Raw genomic sequence first — 19460 nt, forward strand, 5'->3', positions numbered from 1 at the left:
AAAGGAAAAGAAAAAAAAATTCCAAAACATTTGGAAACATTTTTTTTCAAGTAAAAAGACAAAAGGCTGTTTCTCAGCTAGTTGTTAGGTATGTTGCTATTGTAAGTGTGAATACTGTGTTGTAGTTGCATAAGGCAGGAAAGACGGCCTCTGTGTTAAAACATGTTTGGTAACAAGGCCACAAATTTCAAGGGTAACATGACTTGTTAGAAATGTGGGTCAGCAGTTGATTAATTTTGCTCGTTGATGCACTGACGCGTTTAAACTGCTCTTCAAATAACGCAGGGTTGAGTCTGTCTAATGCCTACAGTTAAGGGTCAAGTACACAAGCACGTTTAAAAACAAACACCCATCCAACATTCATTAAGAGCTTTATTTGAAATGGTACAACATATAAAAACTACATAGAATTCATTCCACTCTTTACGTGGAGATTGAAACACACCGCTAAAAATTCCATTTAGAAAATGATAAAACACTTGAAAAAAAATGGTACTGCACAAACTGTCCATAGAGATGCCACCAGCGCATGAGTTAAACGAAATATGAACGGCTGAGGTGAGGAGCACCTGGGGTAAATTCAAAAGTGGATGTGGCTCTAGTCACACACCTCCATCTTCTCCTGTTTTACAGGCTCTGAAACAAAAGGAAATGCATATGATTCCAATTCAAACAAAACCTTCAGGAAACGAGATATCATTGGTTTTCTTTTTACCTGTAGCATTCTCCTTCATCTTCTCAAGGACACATTTCTTGATTTCAAGACCAATGGCTTTAGCAAGGGGAGGAGGCACTGCGTTCCCAACCTAGTCGGATGAGAGAAGTCGTCGTGTCAATGTTCAAAAGTATCAGGCAATGCATGTATTCCGTATAAAAACTGGTTAAAGTTGCAGATGTTCAAAAGCAAGGCATGGCAAACTAGCTCATGTAGAAACAATACCTGTCTGTGTTTGTCCAGGATGTTGCCAAAGAAGCGGTATGTGTCTGGGAAGCCTTGCGATCGTGAGCATTCCCTCACGCTGACCACACGGTGCTGCTCTGGGTGCAAGACTCGTCCCTAACAGAAGACGACAATTTTGATTCTGCATCGCTGCTCCATCACTCATGCATTCAATCGTAACATACACTAAAAAAAAAGCAAGGGCACATGTCCAAACATTCACAGTTGTACCTGTTTGCCCATGGGCTCAGGGTTAGTAACAGTGGTGCTGAAGAAGCCGTCCCACTCCAGCCTTCCGTACAGCCCCGCCCAGTGGTTGTGGCGGTTACCCGTGTGAGGCAGACACCATGGGATCAGTGTGTTGAATTGCCTGTCTGCTGGATCGCAGGGCTTGCCTAATGGGGCAGAGTGAAATGAAAGTGTGAAAGCTACTCAATCTACACTAGATCTCTACAAAATTTTGAAAATGCGCTGCTCAACCCTTAGACGCACCTTCAGCACAGGCACACACTCCCCTCAAAGCTCCTGTGCCACTGCGTCCGTTCTTTTTGTCAGAGTGAGTGTAGCGAAGCTTCTTGGTGGTGGTCCCATCCCGTAGTCGTACCTCAATGTTGGGCAGATCTCTCCAGTCAGAGCCTGGGGCCAGAGGAATGTGACGCATACGGGCTGCCACCAAGGCACTCATGTCCTGTGGGTGGGTTATTTAGCATTGGTATTATATGACAGCACTAAAACATTTTAGTACAGGCTCCTAAAAAGCAGCACAAAATGTAATTTACAGCAAGGCTCAGTGAAAGTTAATCCTGAACCAACACCTGATCATCATGCAACCCTGGCTTTGTACCATAATCTGTGTCTGGATTTAGAATCATACACATGGCAGTGTTTGATGGAGTGCAACATCAGTTCAGTGAGACTGACCTTGCAGATGTGGTCCCTGAGGATAGGTTGGTACTGTGCACCACGGATGTGCCTCTGGAACCAGGACTGTGGCTCGCCATTGTAGGAGATCTCCAGAGCGGAAGCTCCGTTGCGGATCTCCGGGAGGTCAGACATCGTGTCCCGTACGGTTATGGTGCGGTAGATTCCGCCGTTCCCACTGAGGCAGAAAAAGTAAACTTACACTTCACTCACAGTATTTGTCCCTAAAACCGTATCTACCGAGTCTGGCTCCACTGATTTTAAATTTGTGCTTAAACAGTTACCGAGTGACGTTGGTGACGTATTTCTTGTCATCCACCACAACGTTCAGGGAGCATGCTCGTGGAGCAAACACATGCAGGGGTTCGGGGTAGTGAGGGAGCTTCTCACCAGGAGCAGCAGCCAGGATAATCGCCCTGCGTCGTGTCTGGGCCACACCATACTGCCCTGCCTTTGAGAGTAAACATAAATGTCATGACACCAAGAATATTCAAGTATTAGAAAAAAACAAGGTGCAGACGTGCTAAAACCATACCTGAAGTACACCAAACGTACACTGGTAACCCATGCGCACTAGGCAGCGGAGAGTGAGTTTTAAGACCATGGAGCGCTTGAAAGACACAAAGTTTCTGACGTTTTCCAGCAAAAAGAACTTCGGCCTGTAGTAGTCACAGTAGCTAAAAACAGAAGAAAAGCCGTTTATGAAAAACCCAACCGTAGAACCGGCTCAAGACACAGGTACAACCATCAAATCACCCTGCAAAGTCTAGGACGGTGGAGCTCACCTCAGGTAAGAGACAACCAAGGAGTTCTTGAACTTTGAGTAAGTGCGAGAGTTGAAGCGGTTCATTCCGCTGAAACCTTGGCAAGGTGGCCCTCCACACAGCATCTCAACATCACCCTTCTGTGGGAGTTTCTGGCCAAGAGAGTTGGTCTTCTCCCCAGACATTACCAGCTTCAGAAGCACATTGCAGTCCTCTGTGAACACGGTGGTGCCAGGGTTGTTCAGCCTAAAGGCCTGAGCAGCAGGATCCCACATCTCTATAGCCCAGTTGGTCTCACAGATGCCTAGAAAAGTTAAAGTCCGTTATTATAAAAGCAGGGACGGGTGGTCAGGATTGGAGACCCAATGCAGAAGTCTTGTCTTCATAATCAAACCTCACCTGCTTGGTGGAACCCCTCAGAGAGACCACCACAGCCTGAGAACACATCCAGAGTGCGCAACTTGGGGACCTTGAGCTCCTGAGCCTCCTGCAGGTCCTGTGAAGCAGCTTTTCCTTTTCCTTTACCTGAGAGAGATGGAGTGTCAAGTGTAAAAGCCGTGTTTGCAAAATATCTATGGATTACAGTTCCACAGAAGTAAAAATCTACACATTTTACCTTTTCCCTTGCCTTTTCCTTTGCCTTTGTGCACAACGGAGCGAGCATGATTTGGTGGGTCTTCAAAGCTCTTGGATTTGGAGTTGTAAGCCTGATAAGAACAGATAACTGATTTCAAGTTTTGATTCCTGTAAATACAAACCAAACAGCACTGCTTTCTGGAGACGTAATTAAGTTTGAAATCAGCCTCAACTGCAGTTTTACCTCAAGGAAGTAAAACCTATCAGGTCCACCACTGGAATAATCCTGTACGCTCTCCACCAGGTCCTCTCCGTACTCCACCCTGCACCGGCCTAGAACATCTGCCATGCTCACAGTGACCTCCTCATCGCTCCAGTAAAGTTGGTTTATATCTGTGTGGTAACCTGCCTTTGGCCCCTTGTGAGTGTTCTCTGGTCTGGAAAGAATCAAGTCCAAACAAAGTGAGATTTCCTCCTATCAAAGCTGATGATCTAAAAAAGCCAACAGTAATACGTGTAATTCTGTATTATGTGCACGGCACATGTGCAGTGGTCTTCCAAAAGGCACATTTCTATGGCGTGAGATCACCGTCTTATGCGAGAGCACAAAAACAGCGACAATGAGAGTAGAAAATCAGGCACTGTGCTCGCTTCCTGTAGCTCCATTCTCTTTAGTTTTCAGTGTCCGCTCGTTTTTTCCTCGCTCCAAAAATTTGAGCTCGCTTCTCAGTTTTAACAGGAAATAAGTCACAGATCCAAACCTGGTAACCGACTCCTAGTGATGGCACCCTTGAATCTGAAAATGGTTAATAACTCGAAGCTTCATGACACAGTGCATATTAAAAATAAGTTTAGAATACACTAATAACACATCTTGATGAAGCACATTGGGAAAACTGCACTGTTTTTAATTACATCCACAGTGTTGCAGGTTGGCAGTTATGTAATTAATATCTAAAATTCTAATATTCTTACAGAAACCACTTGAGCAGGGCTTTTGATAATACTTTTACTTTCATCACAGCGCTAATCCATTGCCTGTTTTTTCTATAGGCAAGGCTCTTGTGGGCTTGCTTTATGAGGTATTTGACAAGAGAGAATTTTGTGTGCATGCTTCAAGCTTCAGATTCAAGGGTGCCATCACTAGGAATCGGTTACCAGCTTTCGAATCTGTGATGTATTTTCCGTTAAAACCAAGAAACGAACAGATTTTTCAGAAGCGAGCTCAAATTTTTGAACTGAAGAAAAAGAACTGGAGCGGATCTACAGGAAGCGAGCACAGTGCTTGATTTTCTTCTCTCGCTGTCGCTGTTTTCGCTCGGTTTTCTTGATTCTGTGCGCTCGTTGAGTCCGACTTGCTCGATTTACTGTCGTGTTTGCGCTTTCGCATTCAAGACAGTGATCTCACTCCATACATTTCACTCTACTCAAAAACACCTGTAGAATTTGTAGAGACGCAGTTTGATTTCAGATGTGTCTGGTTTGCTGTTGCTTCGCTTATTGCAGAAAATCTCTTTGATGCGCCCAATGCGGTACGGCTCTGGAGCGTCTAGGTTGGAGCCCTTAATGTAGTCTGAAGATTTCCTGTAATATTCTGGATACAGATCCTCATCCACATCCTCCTTCCTGTGTGGACGTTTCATTGGGCTCGCAGCCTTCACCCTGGGATAAATCAAAGGGCAAAATACACCAGGTTCAAAAAGGAAGGTGTGACCACAAGTCACCCACAGAAACTTTTGCTAGAATGCATACTGCTTTGATTAATAAAGGGTTTCAATTCACTGATCACTTACGCAAAGCCGAAAGCCTCAGGGAGGAGATAGACACTGTCCCCAACTTTGTACTGATCCCCCCTCAGGCAGGCTGAAGCATAAAACACTTTAGAGTCCCTCTCCTCATCATCTAGGACATCAAACACACGAGGGATTTCTTGCTCCTTTTGCTCGTTATTCCTTGTGCAGCTTGCACAAAACCTACAGAAGACACAACAGTCTGAAATCTGGGACTGCTTTGATGGACAGATGTTATTCATTAAAATTAGTCAAGATTCAAATTCCACACAGTGGAAAACGCCCAGCTGAACTCACTTGTACTTGATGTCTTCCTCTGGAATGACTTTGGGTGGAGTTTCAAATCGAGCAAACTCTCCATCGTACCACAGCTGATAAAAGAAGCTTTTACCATCGTCGTCAATCACCTTAATGTCATCAAGCAGGCCACCCTGAGAAGAGAACAGTGGTCTGTTTTATAGGCCTGTGCATACCTACACTATAACCACTGCATTATTTAATAATCCAACTCCCCTAGGCTACTGAACTCAAATTACTTCGGGTTTAATGCACTAGCTCAGTCAGGTGTATTAGCTCATTAGCTATGGCAGGACACTGCATTTTATCCATAGGAAACCTGACTGGAAAAGCCCATAAACACAGCCCACGAAAAAAGGTATCTTTGCTATGTTTCCGCTGAAAGCTTACTCAAGGAAAACAAATTGTGTGGGGATAAAAAAAAACACAATTTAAGCTTTCCCAGGTCTTAAGAGAAATAGCCTACTTCTCCCACTGCATAAGAGAAAATGAAGGAGGTGTATAAAGTTAAAGCTGTTAAAGCTGTTTTCTTTTTTTTTTTTCTTTTTTTTATAATTTTTTGTAAAATAAACTGGTTTTATAAAATTGAGTTAATTAAATAATGTAAAAAGTGAAAGTAGATTTTTTTACTCATGATTTCTCCAGTTCAGTGCTTCATTTGTCGCTACTTATTTATGGCACTGAATCATCATTCAGGTTTGATGTAATCATGTTCCACCCTTTTTTTTTTTAACTAGACATTGGAAATTGAAGACCCCTGGATTAGAACCTCTGGTTATGCAAACGTTTTACAGCGCCTTCTGGTGGAATATAGACATGTTTAGTTTTAAGTTTAGACAATAGTACAGGGGGTCCTCGACTTACGATATTGATCCGTTCCTACGTCGCGTCATAAACCACTTTTCGGTGTAATTTGGAACATACGTACATTCATTCATTATCTGTAACCACTTATCCAGTTCAGGGTCACGGGGGGATCCAGAGCCTACCTGGAATCATTGGGCGCAAGGTGGGAATACACCCTGGAGGGGGCGCCAGTCCTTCACAGGGCAACATGCGTACATACTGTACGTAAATAACATACTGTAAGCACTTATCCTATCCTAACACCTAGCCTCATCGGACCCGAGCCGAGTAACCGTGTATTCTTCCGCCGCTCACACCAAACACGAAGTTCTTGTTATGACGTTTACGACGCAAAACCTCTCAAACAAGACTTTATACAGTAAATGGGAAATGTGTCGTAACCACGAAACATTGTAAGTCAGGACTGACGCAAGGACCTCCTGTATTTATACAAATAACGGCTGAGATGTACTGCATACAATACATTTTTCTAATCTACTAATTAATTTAAACACCCACCTCCATGAACCAGTTCTCTGAAGGAGCCTTGTACATAACATCGACTTTGCCGTGCACAAAGCTCAGCTGCATGTCCTCACATTCATCCACAAGGAAGAGCTCCAGCGGGTCAGAGGACTCGCCCAGAACTGTGTCTGTACCACGGCAGAACCAGTGTGCATGAAACATGGTCTCTTCATTATACTCCCACAAAGCTGTAATTCTGAGGAGAAAAAATAAATAAATAAAAATAAAATAAAAAACAAATAAACAGTTGGAGGGTGACAAGATTTTATTTTTATTTTTTTTACATAAGCTAAAAGCCAAGTATTAGTAATTTAAATACCAATTGAAAACATTTTATTGGAGGATTCATTACAGCCCTAAAAATCATGGTAATAAAATTGAAGGATTTTGTAAAATGTACTTGAAATTATATTAAAGATAAAAACCTTAAGGACTCAACACACTGGAATTACCACCCCCCAAAATTTACCTGGCAAGGTAGAGCGGATGAGATGGGTCATCTGGACTGACAGACACACAATCTCCAACTTCTAACACTTCATTCCCGACACGGACCTTCATATAATAATCTCTTTTTCCTTCCGTCTGAAAGAGAAAGCAACATTTAAAAGAAACAGTTAAGGAATTTTAGCATTGTTTAACAAAATGACCACCACTGATCAAAATAATGCATACTACTCCAAGCACAGAACAGATCTAAATATCAGTCTGCATTTTAATTGATCTTCTACAAATAAAAAAGTCACTTTGATCACTTTGTAAAGAGGGGGTACATACTCTAATAGGCTCTCCAACCCAAGTGATCTTATTCTTCGATTGCTTTTTCTTGGCTTGAGACATCTTTTTTGTGTCTTTAAAAATGGGCAAAATATCTTCCTCATCCATGTTTTCATCGTCCTCAGCTTCCTTCACAGCCATGTTGGGACATCTGGGTAAAAGACAAGACTTCCACTTTGAAATCATTTTCGATACTTGTTTCCTTCAATAGAGGGCAGTATATGTAAAAAACTAATAAGTGGTCTGGTGTTCATTATCGTTACTCACACCAAAAGCATGCTGACTGTTCAAAATCCGATTAGAGCAGAGTTGGAGGAAAATAAAACGACTCTGGGGAGAGCTGGAGTTTCCAGAAGGCCAAAACTGTTTTGTAAGGGTCAGACTAATACCCTGATCTAGGTCACTTTAGAAGTGACAGGAGTTTTCAGTTAACTCTGGCAGCTACAGTAAAATACCAACGCGTACATACATACAATTACTGCATGTATTAACTTGAACATTCACATACAGCTGGCCTACAAAGTCATTCTGTTTCCATTATCTCATGACTAAAACGGAGCGTACCTCCTTTTCTGACAGGCCTGCTTACTGCGGCCACTGCCTCCAAACTTGATCATGTCTTTACAGGCAGAGCACTTGCCACAGTCTGGAGCTTGGCAAACCTGGGGAGCCCAATAAAATCACAATTATTAATAAATAAATAAGTTTTCACAACAGCAAGAAATATACAATGTGTTTATTTGCCACATTTAAACATTTTAAAAGGAACACTAGGTAGTAATTTATAGTAAGTTAGTAGTATGTTGCTACTTCAGACTCAACACTGCAGAAGCTGCACTATATGACTTTTGGAGGAGGGCAGCAAAACACTAGCCACCTTGATTTCAGGACAGTACTGTAAAAGTTAATTACAGCTACTGCAACTCTAAGGGGGAGGTCCAGGAGCGAAAATACAAAATCTTACCTAGTGTTCCTTTAAGAAGGGTTTTTAATTGTACTGTAATTATTAAAGTGATCTCAATCTCAGCAACAAATCATTCTAAAAGTAAAAAGCTCACCTCACAGACACCACATCGCTGTCGTTTCAATCCGCCTTCTTTATTATTCTGCTCGATCTGGTCGGAGAAAAAGGTGTCAAAGATCTGGTACACCAATTTCGTAGTCGTGGCTTTTGTTGGGCCTTTGACATCCTTCTCTATCTTCGTAGGATGACGAATGGCTTGTCTCCTGGCTGCTCTCCTGTAATCAGCAAAGAGAAGAACACACTAAGCAAGCTGATGCATCTAAACGACATGATGGAGAGCACTACCAGCCAAGCTGAGATGGTACCATGCAGCTGATCTTTATGGGAACAACAGAGTGAAAGTGACAGTGGAGCTCTTCGGGGTAGGGTGAGGTAGACTGCCTTTTCAAGATATCTGTGTGAGCAAGCGATTCTGAAGCCAAGATGAGAAACATTAAGAAAACAGATTTAAAATTGACCCCTTTCCAATTACTTTTTTGTACCCAAAGACTGGATGTGCAATAATTTTAACGGCACTTAAAAACCACGCTAAAGAAAAATTAACATGTTGAATTGGGATGATTTCTGATACAAAAACAATGTGACAATCACAAACCTAAATTCAATAACTAGAGGATCAAAATATTGTATATTTCCAATAGGAAAACAAATAAAAATGATGACCAGTCATGTTCAACATGGCAAAGCTACATCACCCGTCCCTTACAGGCACTAATGAAGCCCAGCATCATCATGACCCACTGCAATTAGGCACTGATCAAGAAACACAGACACCACAAGCACTCCAGTGACGCAAATCAGGAGTTACCTACCAGTACGACAGCATGCTGCATTAGGGAATGCCAGAGGAGCATTAGAACACACACCATAAGCAGTAACACCAGCACAACTGGTTTAATAAGAATTCACCCAGCTACAAATATTAGCTGCACACACTGACTAGACAACACTTAAATCAAAATCAAGGGCCAGAATGGAGGGCATATACGGAGATAACCAAAAACTGGAAGTAGTGGCTTAATTCACAAATATATTTTAAATTGTAGCCTTAATATTTGGGCTGTAAAACTCATAAGTTAGACTCGAGCCCAAAAGTCAAAAGACGACTGTTGAAAACCAATTTCACTATCTGATATTTAACCAGCTGTTTATTCCGTAGTAGCACACAATCATTCAATCTGTTTACCACTCAGGGCAGGCGCAGCTGTCCAAACATGAGGTAGAAACAGACTGAAGCTGTGGCTAGTACTGTTACCACTGCAGGCTACTGCCAGTGGAAAAAGACACCAACCACTGTGGAGATCTGTGCATGTGCATTAGTCAGAACAAGCCAGATAATGTTTTTGGGCATTACTGAACCAAAATACTACAACTATTCATTATTTATCAGATTTTCAGTGATTTTAAAATGTTTTTGAAACTAATTTGACTTTCAGCTTTGACTATCATGGTTCTCTGATGACAGGTCAACACTCATGTTCGTTACAACCATTCCACAGTACTGCACGGGACCCAGCCTCTTAAAAGGATTACCTTTTGCCTAGGGTGACTCCAGCCAGTTTGATCAAGTCTCTCATACACGGGGTAACTATGACTGGCTGCTCGTCTGAGTCTCCAGCCTCATCATAGCTTTCCACCTGCTCCACCACAAACTGAGCATGGCGCAGGAGGGTGTCTTCAGTGAAGCGGTTAAAATTAAGGCCAGCAGGAGGCACGGTAGTCTGAAATGGGGAAAGGGCCTGCATTTAGGCAGCTTAAACCACAGGCCTTCCAAGTCATTACAAAGGCAAACATAGTCCTTGTTCTAAAGATTGTTTATGCCGTTTACCTCTATCTTGTTAAGCAAGTCCTCATAAGTAACATCTGGATTCTTCTGAAGAAACTCTACCACAATCTTACTCATGTAGATCTTCTCCTGCATCAGGGCAAAGATGGGAGAGTATTCCTCACTCGGCTCCATAAGGATGTAGTCAGCAAAGGCTGTAATGAGCATGAGTCAGATGCTGTCAGCACCAAACGCAAAGCAGATCTCATTGTGCAAGCAAGTCAATTACAATGAGCTTTACCTGTGGTGAAGCCTATTAGGGCTTTCTCCCCACCATCAAAACCAGTGATCCACCAGGCATTGATTGGACCCAGCTTTTTGGCAGGAACACCACCTGGATACGCAAGAAAGAAAAATGTTTATAAGTGCGGTGTTCAGATTTGACAGGCACAGTCTGTACTGCTGCAAGCTTCAAACATACCATCCATGCAAGGGTTGTCATCATAGATGGGTTTAACGGCACAGCTGAAGTACAGCTCCACGTTCTTTTCGATGAGCCCAGAGTCAAAAGGACATAGATGGCCACGTTTGTCGTAAACACTGAAACAGATAAAACACTAAATAAACTACTGTGGTCAGAGCAAAACAAAGAATATAGAGTAAAGCTAAGGGAGCATTCCTTCCGCCGACCTGAAGCTGGTAATTTTGTGCTGAGGAAGGTCTTCATAGCTTTCGAACCCATCTTCATTTGAATCAAACAAGGACAGGCGCTCATCAGTCAACATTTCTGGTTCATCCAGCTACCAACATGTAACAAAGGAGATTTATATGAACACACATTAAAAGACACTGAAGGCAAGTGTTTTGGTATAAGAAGAATCCACCAAATGTAAAAACTATGGCATCTGCAGGGAAAACATGAGAAACTTTAATGGAAAAATTAAATAAATAGTTTCCACATTACCGCATCATCAGGATCTCCCTGGAAAAATTTCAGGTCTGAGTCATCCAGATACTGTCTGCAGTCAGGACACTTCGGCGGAGGCGTCTAAAACCACAGATAAGAAAATGAAACCTCTGAACCAGGTAGATTCACACAGAGAGAGCAGGGGTTATGCATAAATAAACTAAACAGAACATCACCTTCGCAGTGTTCACAGGCTTGGTCTTCTCAATGTTTTCAGAGTCTTCATTGGCTGGTCTGACAGAGGAGAAAGAAAAGATGCTGTGCCCTAAGAGTCATAACATCAAGAGGGCCTTGCACAGTATAATACACACATGAGTAATGATTATGATATTTAAGACCATGGCTGGTAAGGACAACTTACTTCTCGTCTGATTCTGTTTTAAGACGTTTCTCTTCACGGACCTTGGGATTTTAAAATGAATAAATGAGCAAATGCGCAAGGTAAAATAACAAATTTGCATTTCACACTCATACTTATAGGACATGTAGCAACACAGAACTGTATCTACCTCCTCCACATCAGCCTCCTCCGTTTTAATTTCTGTTTCTCCATTTGTGGTTTCTCCATTTACCTCATCAGACTTGCGCTTGGGCCTATAGGGGAAGAAAGAAAGGGCAAAACACAGATATATCACTCTATTTAACACACACACATCTGAAACAAACACTCAAGGTGTCTATATTTACTTTATAATTACTATAACCAGAGCTGAGAATCACAGCAGCTGTTGTAAATGAAAGTACCACTATATTTTAAAATATATTTGGAAGGAGACTTGTTCTTACACTCTTGAAAACATAGATAAGATAGTAGGTTGTTTCCCAGAGTTGCGTGTGACTCTGGAACTGGCAGGAGATTCTGTAAGTTTGATGACAGGAAAAAAAAATATATTGTTTTAAATCAAGTTACTGAAACAAAAAGGTTTAAAAAAATGACAATAATTTAACCTTTAAATTTGAATTGTAGCAAACTACAGGCTACTACTCACTTTTGGGCTCGGAGTCTGCTTTACTGCGTCGGCCACTCCTGCCTTTTGTGGCGCTGGGGGACCGGACTCTGTCCCCTTCCTCCTGAGATTCCATGGCTCCTTCCTTTTCTCCATTACCCTTGTGGGATCCATTTTCCAAGGTACCATTTGAATGCCCGTTGTGCTCCACACTGTCGCTCTGACCGTCCTTTCCCAAAGCCAGGGCTTTCTTCAGCACGGCTTTCACCTCTGACATGTACACCTCCTAAAAACAGAAATTACATTTTTGAAAATATTTTCATTCATTCATTGTCAGGAAGCGCTGATCGAGTTCAGGATCGCGGTGGGTCCAGAGCCTACCCGGAATTACTGGGCACAAGGCAGGAACACAGGGCGGCACGGTGGCGCAGCAGGTAGTGTCGCAGTCACACAGCTCCAGGGGCCTGAAGGTTGTGGGTTTGATTCCCATTCCGGGTGACTGTCTATGAGGAGTGTGGTGTGTTCTCCCCGTGTCCACGTGGGTTTCCTCCGACAGTCCAAAAACACACGTTGGTAGGTGGATTGGTGACTCGAAATTGTCCATAGGTGTGAGTGTGTGAGTGAATGTGTGTGTGTCTTTGTTGCCCTGTGAAGGACTGGCGCCCCCTCGAGGGTGTATTCCCGCCTTGCGCCCAATGATTCCAGGTAGGCTCTGGACCCACCGTGACCCTGAACTGGATAAGCGGTTACAGATAATGAATGAATGAATAAAAGGCAGGAACACACCCAGGAGGGGGCGCCAGTCATTCGCACACTCACTGACATTAATGACACTTTTGAGTCACCAATCCACCTACCAACGTGTTTTGGACTGTGGGAGGAAACCCACACAGACACAGGGAGAACACACCACACAGACAGTCACCCGGAGCGGGACTTGAACCCACAACCTCCAGGTCCCTGGAGCTGTGCGACTGCGACACTAACCTGCTGAGAAATGATTAATATTTAACCACAAATAATTCAGAGTCCTCGTGAAGTAAAGTGAAATACTGTGTTGCAGACGAACTCGCTGATCCAGAGCAGTTCACAAAGATGGTTAAAAAAAATAATAATTGTCTGGGGTCTGATACCTTGTTCTGGTCCAAATAGCTTGTTCAAAACCACAACAGAAAGCATTACACTTACAGAGGAAAGTTCAGAGTTCTGCAGCTTTGCCTCAAGGCTTTTGAGCTGGTCCTGAGTATCAGTCCGCAGGAAATCCTGCAGTAACCTGAGCTTCTCCTTGACACATTCCTGTAAAAGAATAAAAGTGCATGAGTGTAACTTAACACAAATTTAACAAATGTCAAGCTAAGTCCCTAACGCTTCATATCAAACGTTAAGTCTCTAGAGCTTTGGAAAAGTCAGATTACTCTTAATATATTTAATTGAATCATGGTGTTTGTCCATCCTTCAACTCCGAGGACATCTTGGTTTTCTGGGTCTGAACTTCCAGAAGATTATTATTAATTATTATAATTACTATTACTATTTTTTTTAACGAAGAGCAATTCTCTTGTAAATAATGACTATGTTAATAAAGGCAACGTCTAAAAACCTTGACACATAACAGGAAATGAAATTAATAAAATAATGGTTTCTGACTTTTGCTCTACATACCTCTTCAGACAAACTCTCGCCACCTTTTTCCAGCACCTGCAATCTAAGGGTTCAAAGAGCAGCACAATAAATCAGTGCATGAATATTTATACATGTTGTTACTGAACACATCAGCATACAAACCGAGACACTGCAATGTCATGGTTGAAATGTTATAGCTTCTCAAAACGACTTCATACGACACTCTCCAAATTTAATAAAGGGTCCTGTCCTTTTAATAAACCATTACTTCAGTTAAAATTAAGGGTGTTCTCAAATTCAAATTACTCTCTGATCAAACCCCTCTCTGTTCATAAGAATCACATTTATTAATTATTAAAAGGTTATTTCCCTAGAAACACCATTAAATGTGGCTTAGAAATAACTCCAAACCCTGTCGTTTTCATACAGTACATACAAACCTACGATCAAAGTCCCTGGCTCTCCACCCACGCCACCACTCCCCAGCAGCTCAAAAGCCCTGCCATGAAAGCTGACAGGATTGGTTGGCTGCTTAGGTTTCTGACGTCTCAATCCCTGACTGTCTGAATATGTCTTTACAATTGTTGTGAGCACACTGGAGTTTTAAAGTGAAAACCTGCAGCCTTAACAATGACTGCTTTTTTCACTTATGATCCATCTTCCAGCATAAACAACATCACACGGAAATGCTAACAAGTGTTTAAGTTCTGAACTGTTTTAAGAGTCCAATACCCCGAGTTAAGTTGATGAAACATTACTCTAGAACCTCTAAGTGAGGGAATGGATTATTGAGGCGTATGTGGGAACAACTTATTAAACTGACGGAGTGATGTTTAACTTTGAGGGAACGTCTTAAACCTACACACATTCCTTTATATTCCATTATAGCAACATGCTCTTTAAGCTGAATGCCCAGTAAACATTTAGCCGTTGATTCAAAGTTGAAATAACGTAATGACTATCGTCTAATCAACGTTCCCTTAAGGTTGAAAATGAAAGTTGTAAAGACGACTATTAGACGTATTTTTGACGTCCATTGACGTTATTAATTGGTCCCGAAATAACTTACTTGTATAAAACGCATTTTTGACGTTCACTGACGTTATCGATTGGTCACTACTTGATAACTTATGGTGGATTTTGGACGTCCATTGACGTTTAAAATATGTCCTTGACGGACAGACTACTTTTACACCTATTTTGAACGTCCAGGGACGTTCCTTGTTTACTGGGTGAGAACTGTTTTTATGCACAGGATTTCGGTGTTACCCAGATAAATAAAATCCCAAAGTTGAGGATTCTCCAGTGGGAAAGTCCCACAGCTCTTTTCTATTGTACAGACAAGACTCATGATTTAAGTTACGTCGATAAACTAAAGAGTCCTGCTTTGTGCAATACCCCGCAGATGAGAGAAATACGAGAGCTGGTAGAATCTCAAATATTGTAAGGATATCTAGTTCAAATGCTCAGATGAAGCCCCCTAGATGTGCAGACACGCGGGGCTGAGTGAGGGCAGCAGCCATTAAGTTGGCGCCAAATTCGTGCTGTTGATGACAGCGGCACCAAAACAAGAGAGACTCGCTACGAGCTACATTAGCTTAGCCACTTCAGCATAGGCTTCACCTACAGGGCTCCCGTACAGAGCCACGGCAGTAACTCAACGAAATGAGCCCCTAACAGGCGAGACCAGCCCTTTGCAGACAAATACGGCTCGTGTCGAACCTCAGTATAAACGCCTAATGGTAGTCAATGGCATTTCCAGTGTTAGCGTAGACACCATTTCTTCCCCCTACACACAAACACATACACACACAACAGTAACGAATAACCGAGCCGTGTTAACATTACCGTACCGTTCCTTCACATCCTCGGGCAGACACAATGAGGTCCTGGTAGGCATTTCAAGTGAAATTAAAAGCAGACAACACAACAAACAAGAGAGTTAAAAGCAGCACGGGGTGTTTTTTCATACATATATATAAAAGCTGCCAGCGAGAGAAGACACAGCGACTGCTGCAATTACGCAAGGCCGCTCTTTTCCCGCCACAATATAGCTGCGTTTCAATTTCGATTTCCACTTGCCCTCGCACACTTCCACTAACCACTCGGAGGGTTGTAGCACCTACGTCACACAAGTGGTCCCCTCACAGTACAAGGGGAGGAGGGGGCAAGGAGCAGCGCGGGTTTTCAATTGGAACACACCCAACAAACCCAAACAGTCATCAGGCTGAACTGATTTATTTAGTGATTTGCACATTATCACTGCATTGGCTATGGACTGTCTACACTGTCATATCCACGACAAGGTGAAGCTTTCAAAGAGCTGAACACTGTGTGGGTAATTTCTTCAACGTTTATAACTAAAGCTTAGTGTAAAATATATATTTTGTCGTACCTTGTTAAATTATGCTTGTTTATTTTACAATTTAAGCATTGTGAAGCCGACTTACACTTATAAACTGCTTTTTCTTATATTGTGTTCGCCGTTGCTATGGAAATTCCGTCACACCGCAATGCATTCTGGGTAGGTTCTGCTTCCGAAGCGGACAGCAGTGTTGATTCGTTTCCTCACTCCCTCTGAGGGCTCATTTAACACACTTCACCCAAGTTTATACAAAAATGGAACAGCGCCGAGGGAAGTGGCTTGGCGAATGGGCCGAGGGCAAGTTAAAAGCACAATAGAAACCCAGGTGTGTGTGAGCAGTCCGGAGAACCAGTGGGCGTAGGGCATAGGCGGAGATGCTACATTCCATTTTAAAGGGTCCCCTAATTAGTGCCCTTGTACTCCCTATACAATAACGTGATATCTGCTAGGAGAAATTCAGTTGGTTACATCCCATTCGGAGCGCCCTGCAACACTCAGTGTTGATTTTTGACAGCTGATTTTGATTTAGAATTATTCTTAAGTTTTTGACTAAAATTTGTATTAGTCGCATTTAAGTTAATAAATTATTAAAAAAATTAATAATTGTTAGTTTTAGTCGACGAAAGCTAAAAAACATATCTGTCTAGTTTTAGTCAATTAATTTAAAACAAATAGCTAATTTTAGTCATGTATATTTAAAGGTTTTAGTATTTTAGAGATATTATTCCTAACTTTCATAAACAATATTTTTAACCTTAATAATACATTCAAACATTAACTTCCAAAATTCTGAAGAATTTTGGCCACTATTTTTCTTCAGATATATTTTGCATCTAACAAGAAAGCGCTCGCAAACCGAGACTGAGTCGACTCCAAGAGTTTCAAATCCATGAATCATTGGCCAAAAGTTGATACGAGCGACTGCCGGAAGCTCGAAGAATCGATTCTTTGGGGGTTGACTCAGATCTCGTCGTTCTGAAAACAGCAATCCGTTATTATTTCCTTGCGATTTATCTGATTTTAAATAAGAAATAAAGGGTAATATATCAACATTTCACATATTCGTTTCGTTTTTATACGTTAACAAATTGTTTACCACATTTTGTCACAGTTCTCGCATTGATTTTTTTATTTTTATTTAGGTCTCGTTTAATTTTCTTCATGAAAAATAGGTCGTCAATTAATATTTAGCTTTAAGAATCATAGAGGGTCACCCTTCTCAAATAGCACTCATTTAACCATTCACAGAGCCAGTCCAGCAGAGGGCGCTGTAGACACAGTTATGTCCAAACGGGCGCTCTCTCTGACCCAGGAGCTAACCACAAGGTGGCAGTGTCTGAGAGGATTTCAGGAGTTGAGTTGAAGGCTGCTGTGTGCTCCTGGGTGGGGCACAAGGTTATGGGAGAGTTGTGTTGGATGTTCAAGATCAAGGCTGCCAGCTCTGCAGCTGTTCCTCTGCGGTCCGGCGAGTGTGATGATGTCACTTCCGGCCCACAGCTATTGGCCTATTTCCCAGTGCCTTGGACTCCCAGGGCCTTGCAGCAAGTTCCCACCCAGGAATCCTGGACGTCTGACAGCAACCAGGCCAGACTGTCCTCAGAAGCTTGCTCGCGCTTACTCCTCCAGGGTCCGGTCAGTCCTCCTGAGCCAAGAACCCCTCCCAAGACCCTATGTCCAGAGGTCGTCCGAGAAGAAAGCCTTTCCCATGATGCCATTGCCTTTGCAGAGCCTCCCATCTCCCTCTTACCTCATCTCACCCCCAAAGTGTTGCTCCATAACACTCCCACACACCCATTGCACTGACAAATCTGCACTGGACTGTCAATACACAAGAGCTAATGGTTCTAGGCTGCTTCATACAAACCTCTTCATGTCCTAGCGAGCCTCGCCCTAACCGTGTCGCTGCATGTTTGACTTCATTTTACCTGTTTTGTTTCCAGCTAAAATATCTTTGAATTCTTGGGAAGTCCCCTTCAAGACAAGTCAAGCTGATCACAGATGATTTTTATGATTTTTCTGGTGGTGGGTGTTTTAAATAAACAGTGCATCATGACCATTACACTTTAGAGTAGGTCATGCACTGTCAGAAATAAAAGACCTATACATTTATAATGTTGTTTGCTAAAGGTAGAGACAATGTAAATGTCCTCTTAAAGGTACAGCAGGGGTCTTAAATTCCAGTTCTGAGCAATGAAGGTACATTATCTTGCCCAAAAGGATAGGTACAGTTCATCTTCTGTAGGTTTTCATAATAAAACTGCCCTAAAATCAGCTCAACATTACACAGATGGGTGGCACAGTAGCGCAGTGGGTAGTTGTCGCAGTCACACAGCTCCAGGGACCTGGAGGTTGTGGGTTCGAGTCCCGCTCTGGGTGACTGTCTGTGAGGAATGTGGTGTGTTCTCACTGTGTCTGCGTGGGTTTCCTCCGGGTGACTGTCTGTGAGGAGTGTGGTGTGTTCTCCCTGTGTCTGCGTGGGTTTCCTCCGGGTGACTGTCTGTGAGGAGTGTGGTGTGTTCTCCCTGTGTCTGTGTGGGTTTCCTCCGGGTGACTGTCTGTGAGGAGTGTGGTGTGTTCTCCCTGTGTCTGCATGGGTTTCCTCCAGGTGACTGTCTGTCCAAAAACACACGTTGGTAGGTGGATTGATGACTCAAAAGTGTCTGTAGGTGTGAATGTGTTAGTGTATGTGTCACCCTGTGAAGGACTGGCACCCCTACAGGGTGTGTTCTTGCTTTGCACCCAATGATACCAGGTAGGCTGCGGCCCACCGCGACCCAGAACTGGATAAGCGCTTACAGATAATGAATGAATAACATGGAGGTTAGGGTAATTGACTAATCCTTCAAAAAAGAATAATAACCTGTTCTGGCGTGAGTGAATATCTGCAGGTGTGTAAGCCTTGATACGGGTGGGCGCTTTATCATGGGTGAACCCCCTAGTGCCCGATACAGTCCTCGGTGTGGGCGGTCGTTCCTGGTTGAGAGTGTCTGCACAGGACTGAAAAACATCAACAGAGATCTCTTTATATCTCTGCAGTTTACCTTTATAACATTTAGCCCTTGCTGGTATACAGAGCGTATTATAATTCAACACATGTAGCAGTGAAACAGGTTGTTGTAGTGATACGAGTCTTGCCCAAGGACTTTATTCATGGTGTGCTTACTCATGCAGGGTTTTGAACCCTGGTCTGTCACGCTTAAGCCAGGAGTGTTACCAACAACACTGCACCAACAATCAACAGAATCACAAAATCAGACCTAAAGAAGAAGTAGACTGTAATTTCACAAGCACTAAAACCCAGCAATTGTTATTAGTGCCATATTGCTCACCCCT

At 42.6% G+C, this 19460-nt stretch overlaps 1 protein-coding gene across 1 annotated transcript; it reads right to left on the bottom strand.

Moving 5' to 3' along the window:
- Positions 1 to 372: 372 nt before the first annotated feature.
- On the bottom strand, positions 373 to 15786 carry dnmt1 (DNA (cytosine-5-)-methyltransferase 1). Its single transcript, XM_066674099.1, has 34 exons — positions 15616 to 15786; positions 13802 to 13844; positions 13328 to 13435; positions 12182 to 12425; positions 11979 to 12051; positions 11702 to 11786; positions 11554 to 11594; positions 11369 to 11426; positions 11190 to 11273; positions 10916 to 11025; positions 10707 to 10825; positions 10527 to 10619; positions 10289 to 10440; positions 9994 to 10181; positions 8495 to 8675; positions 8001 to 8098; positions 7437 to 7587; positions 7129 to 7244; positions 6654 to 6855; positions 5289 to 5422; positions 4995 to 5174; positions 4639 to 4863; positions 3446 to 3638; positions 3242 to 3332; positions 3025 to 3150; positions 2647 to 2929; positions 2397 to 2538; positions 2146 to 2312; positions 1862 to 2039; positions 1433 to 1628; positions 1172 to 1335; positions 941 to 1057; positions 716 to 806; positions 373 to 636 (listed from the first exon to the last, which is right to left on the bottom strand). The coding sequence occupies exons 1-34, from the start codon at positions 15660 to 15662 to the stop codon at positions 599 to 601; spliced, it is 4518 nt and encodes a 1505-aa protein (XP_066530196.1). The 5' UTR covers positions 15663 to 15786; the 3' UTR covers positions 373 to 598.
- Between the last annotated feature and the right edge of the window lie 3674 nt (positions 15787 to 19460).

This window comes from Hoplias malabaricus, chromosome 6 (assembly GCF_029633855.1).
Source record: "Hoplias malabaricus isolate fHopMal1 chromosome 6, fHopMal1.hap1, whole genome shotgun sequence".
Taxonomy (NCBI): Eukaryota; Metazoa; Chordata; class Actinopteri; order Characiformes; family Erythrinidae; genus Hoplias; species Hoplias malabaricus.

Excerpts from the sequence above, each read along its gene's own strand:
- dnmt1 (XM_066674099.1), bottom strand. The coding sequence starts at position 15,662 with ATGCCTACCAGGACCTCATTGTGTCTGCCCGAGGATGTGAAGGAACG. Across the intron at positions 5,423-6,653 it reads CAGAGAACTGGTTCATGGAG|GGTGGCCTGCTTGATGACAT; the intron begins GTGGGTGTTTAA and ends TTCTCTTCTCAG. Across the intron at positions 1,629-1,861 it reads TCAGGGACCACATCTGCAAG|GACATGAGTGCCTTGGTGGC; the intron begins GTCAGTCTCACT and ends ACCCACCCACAG.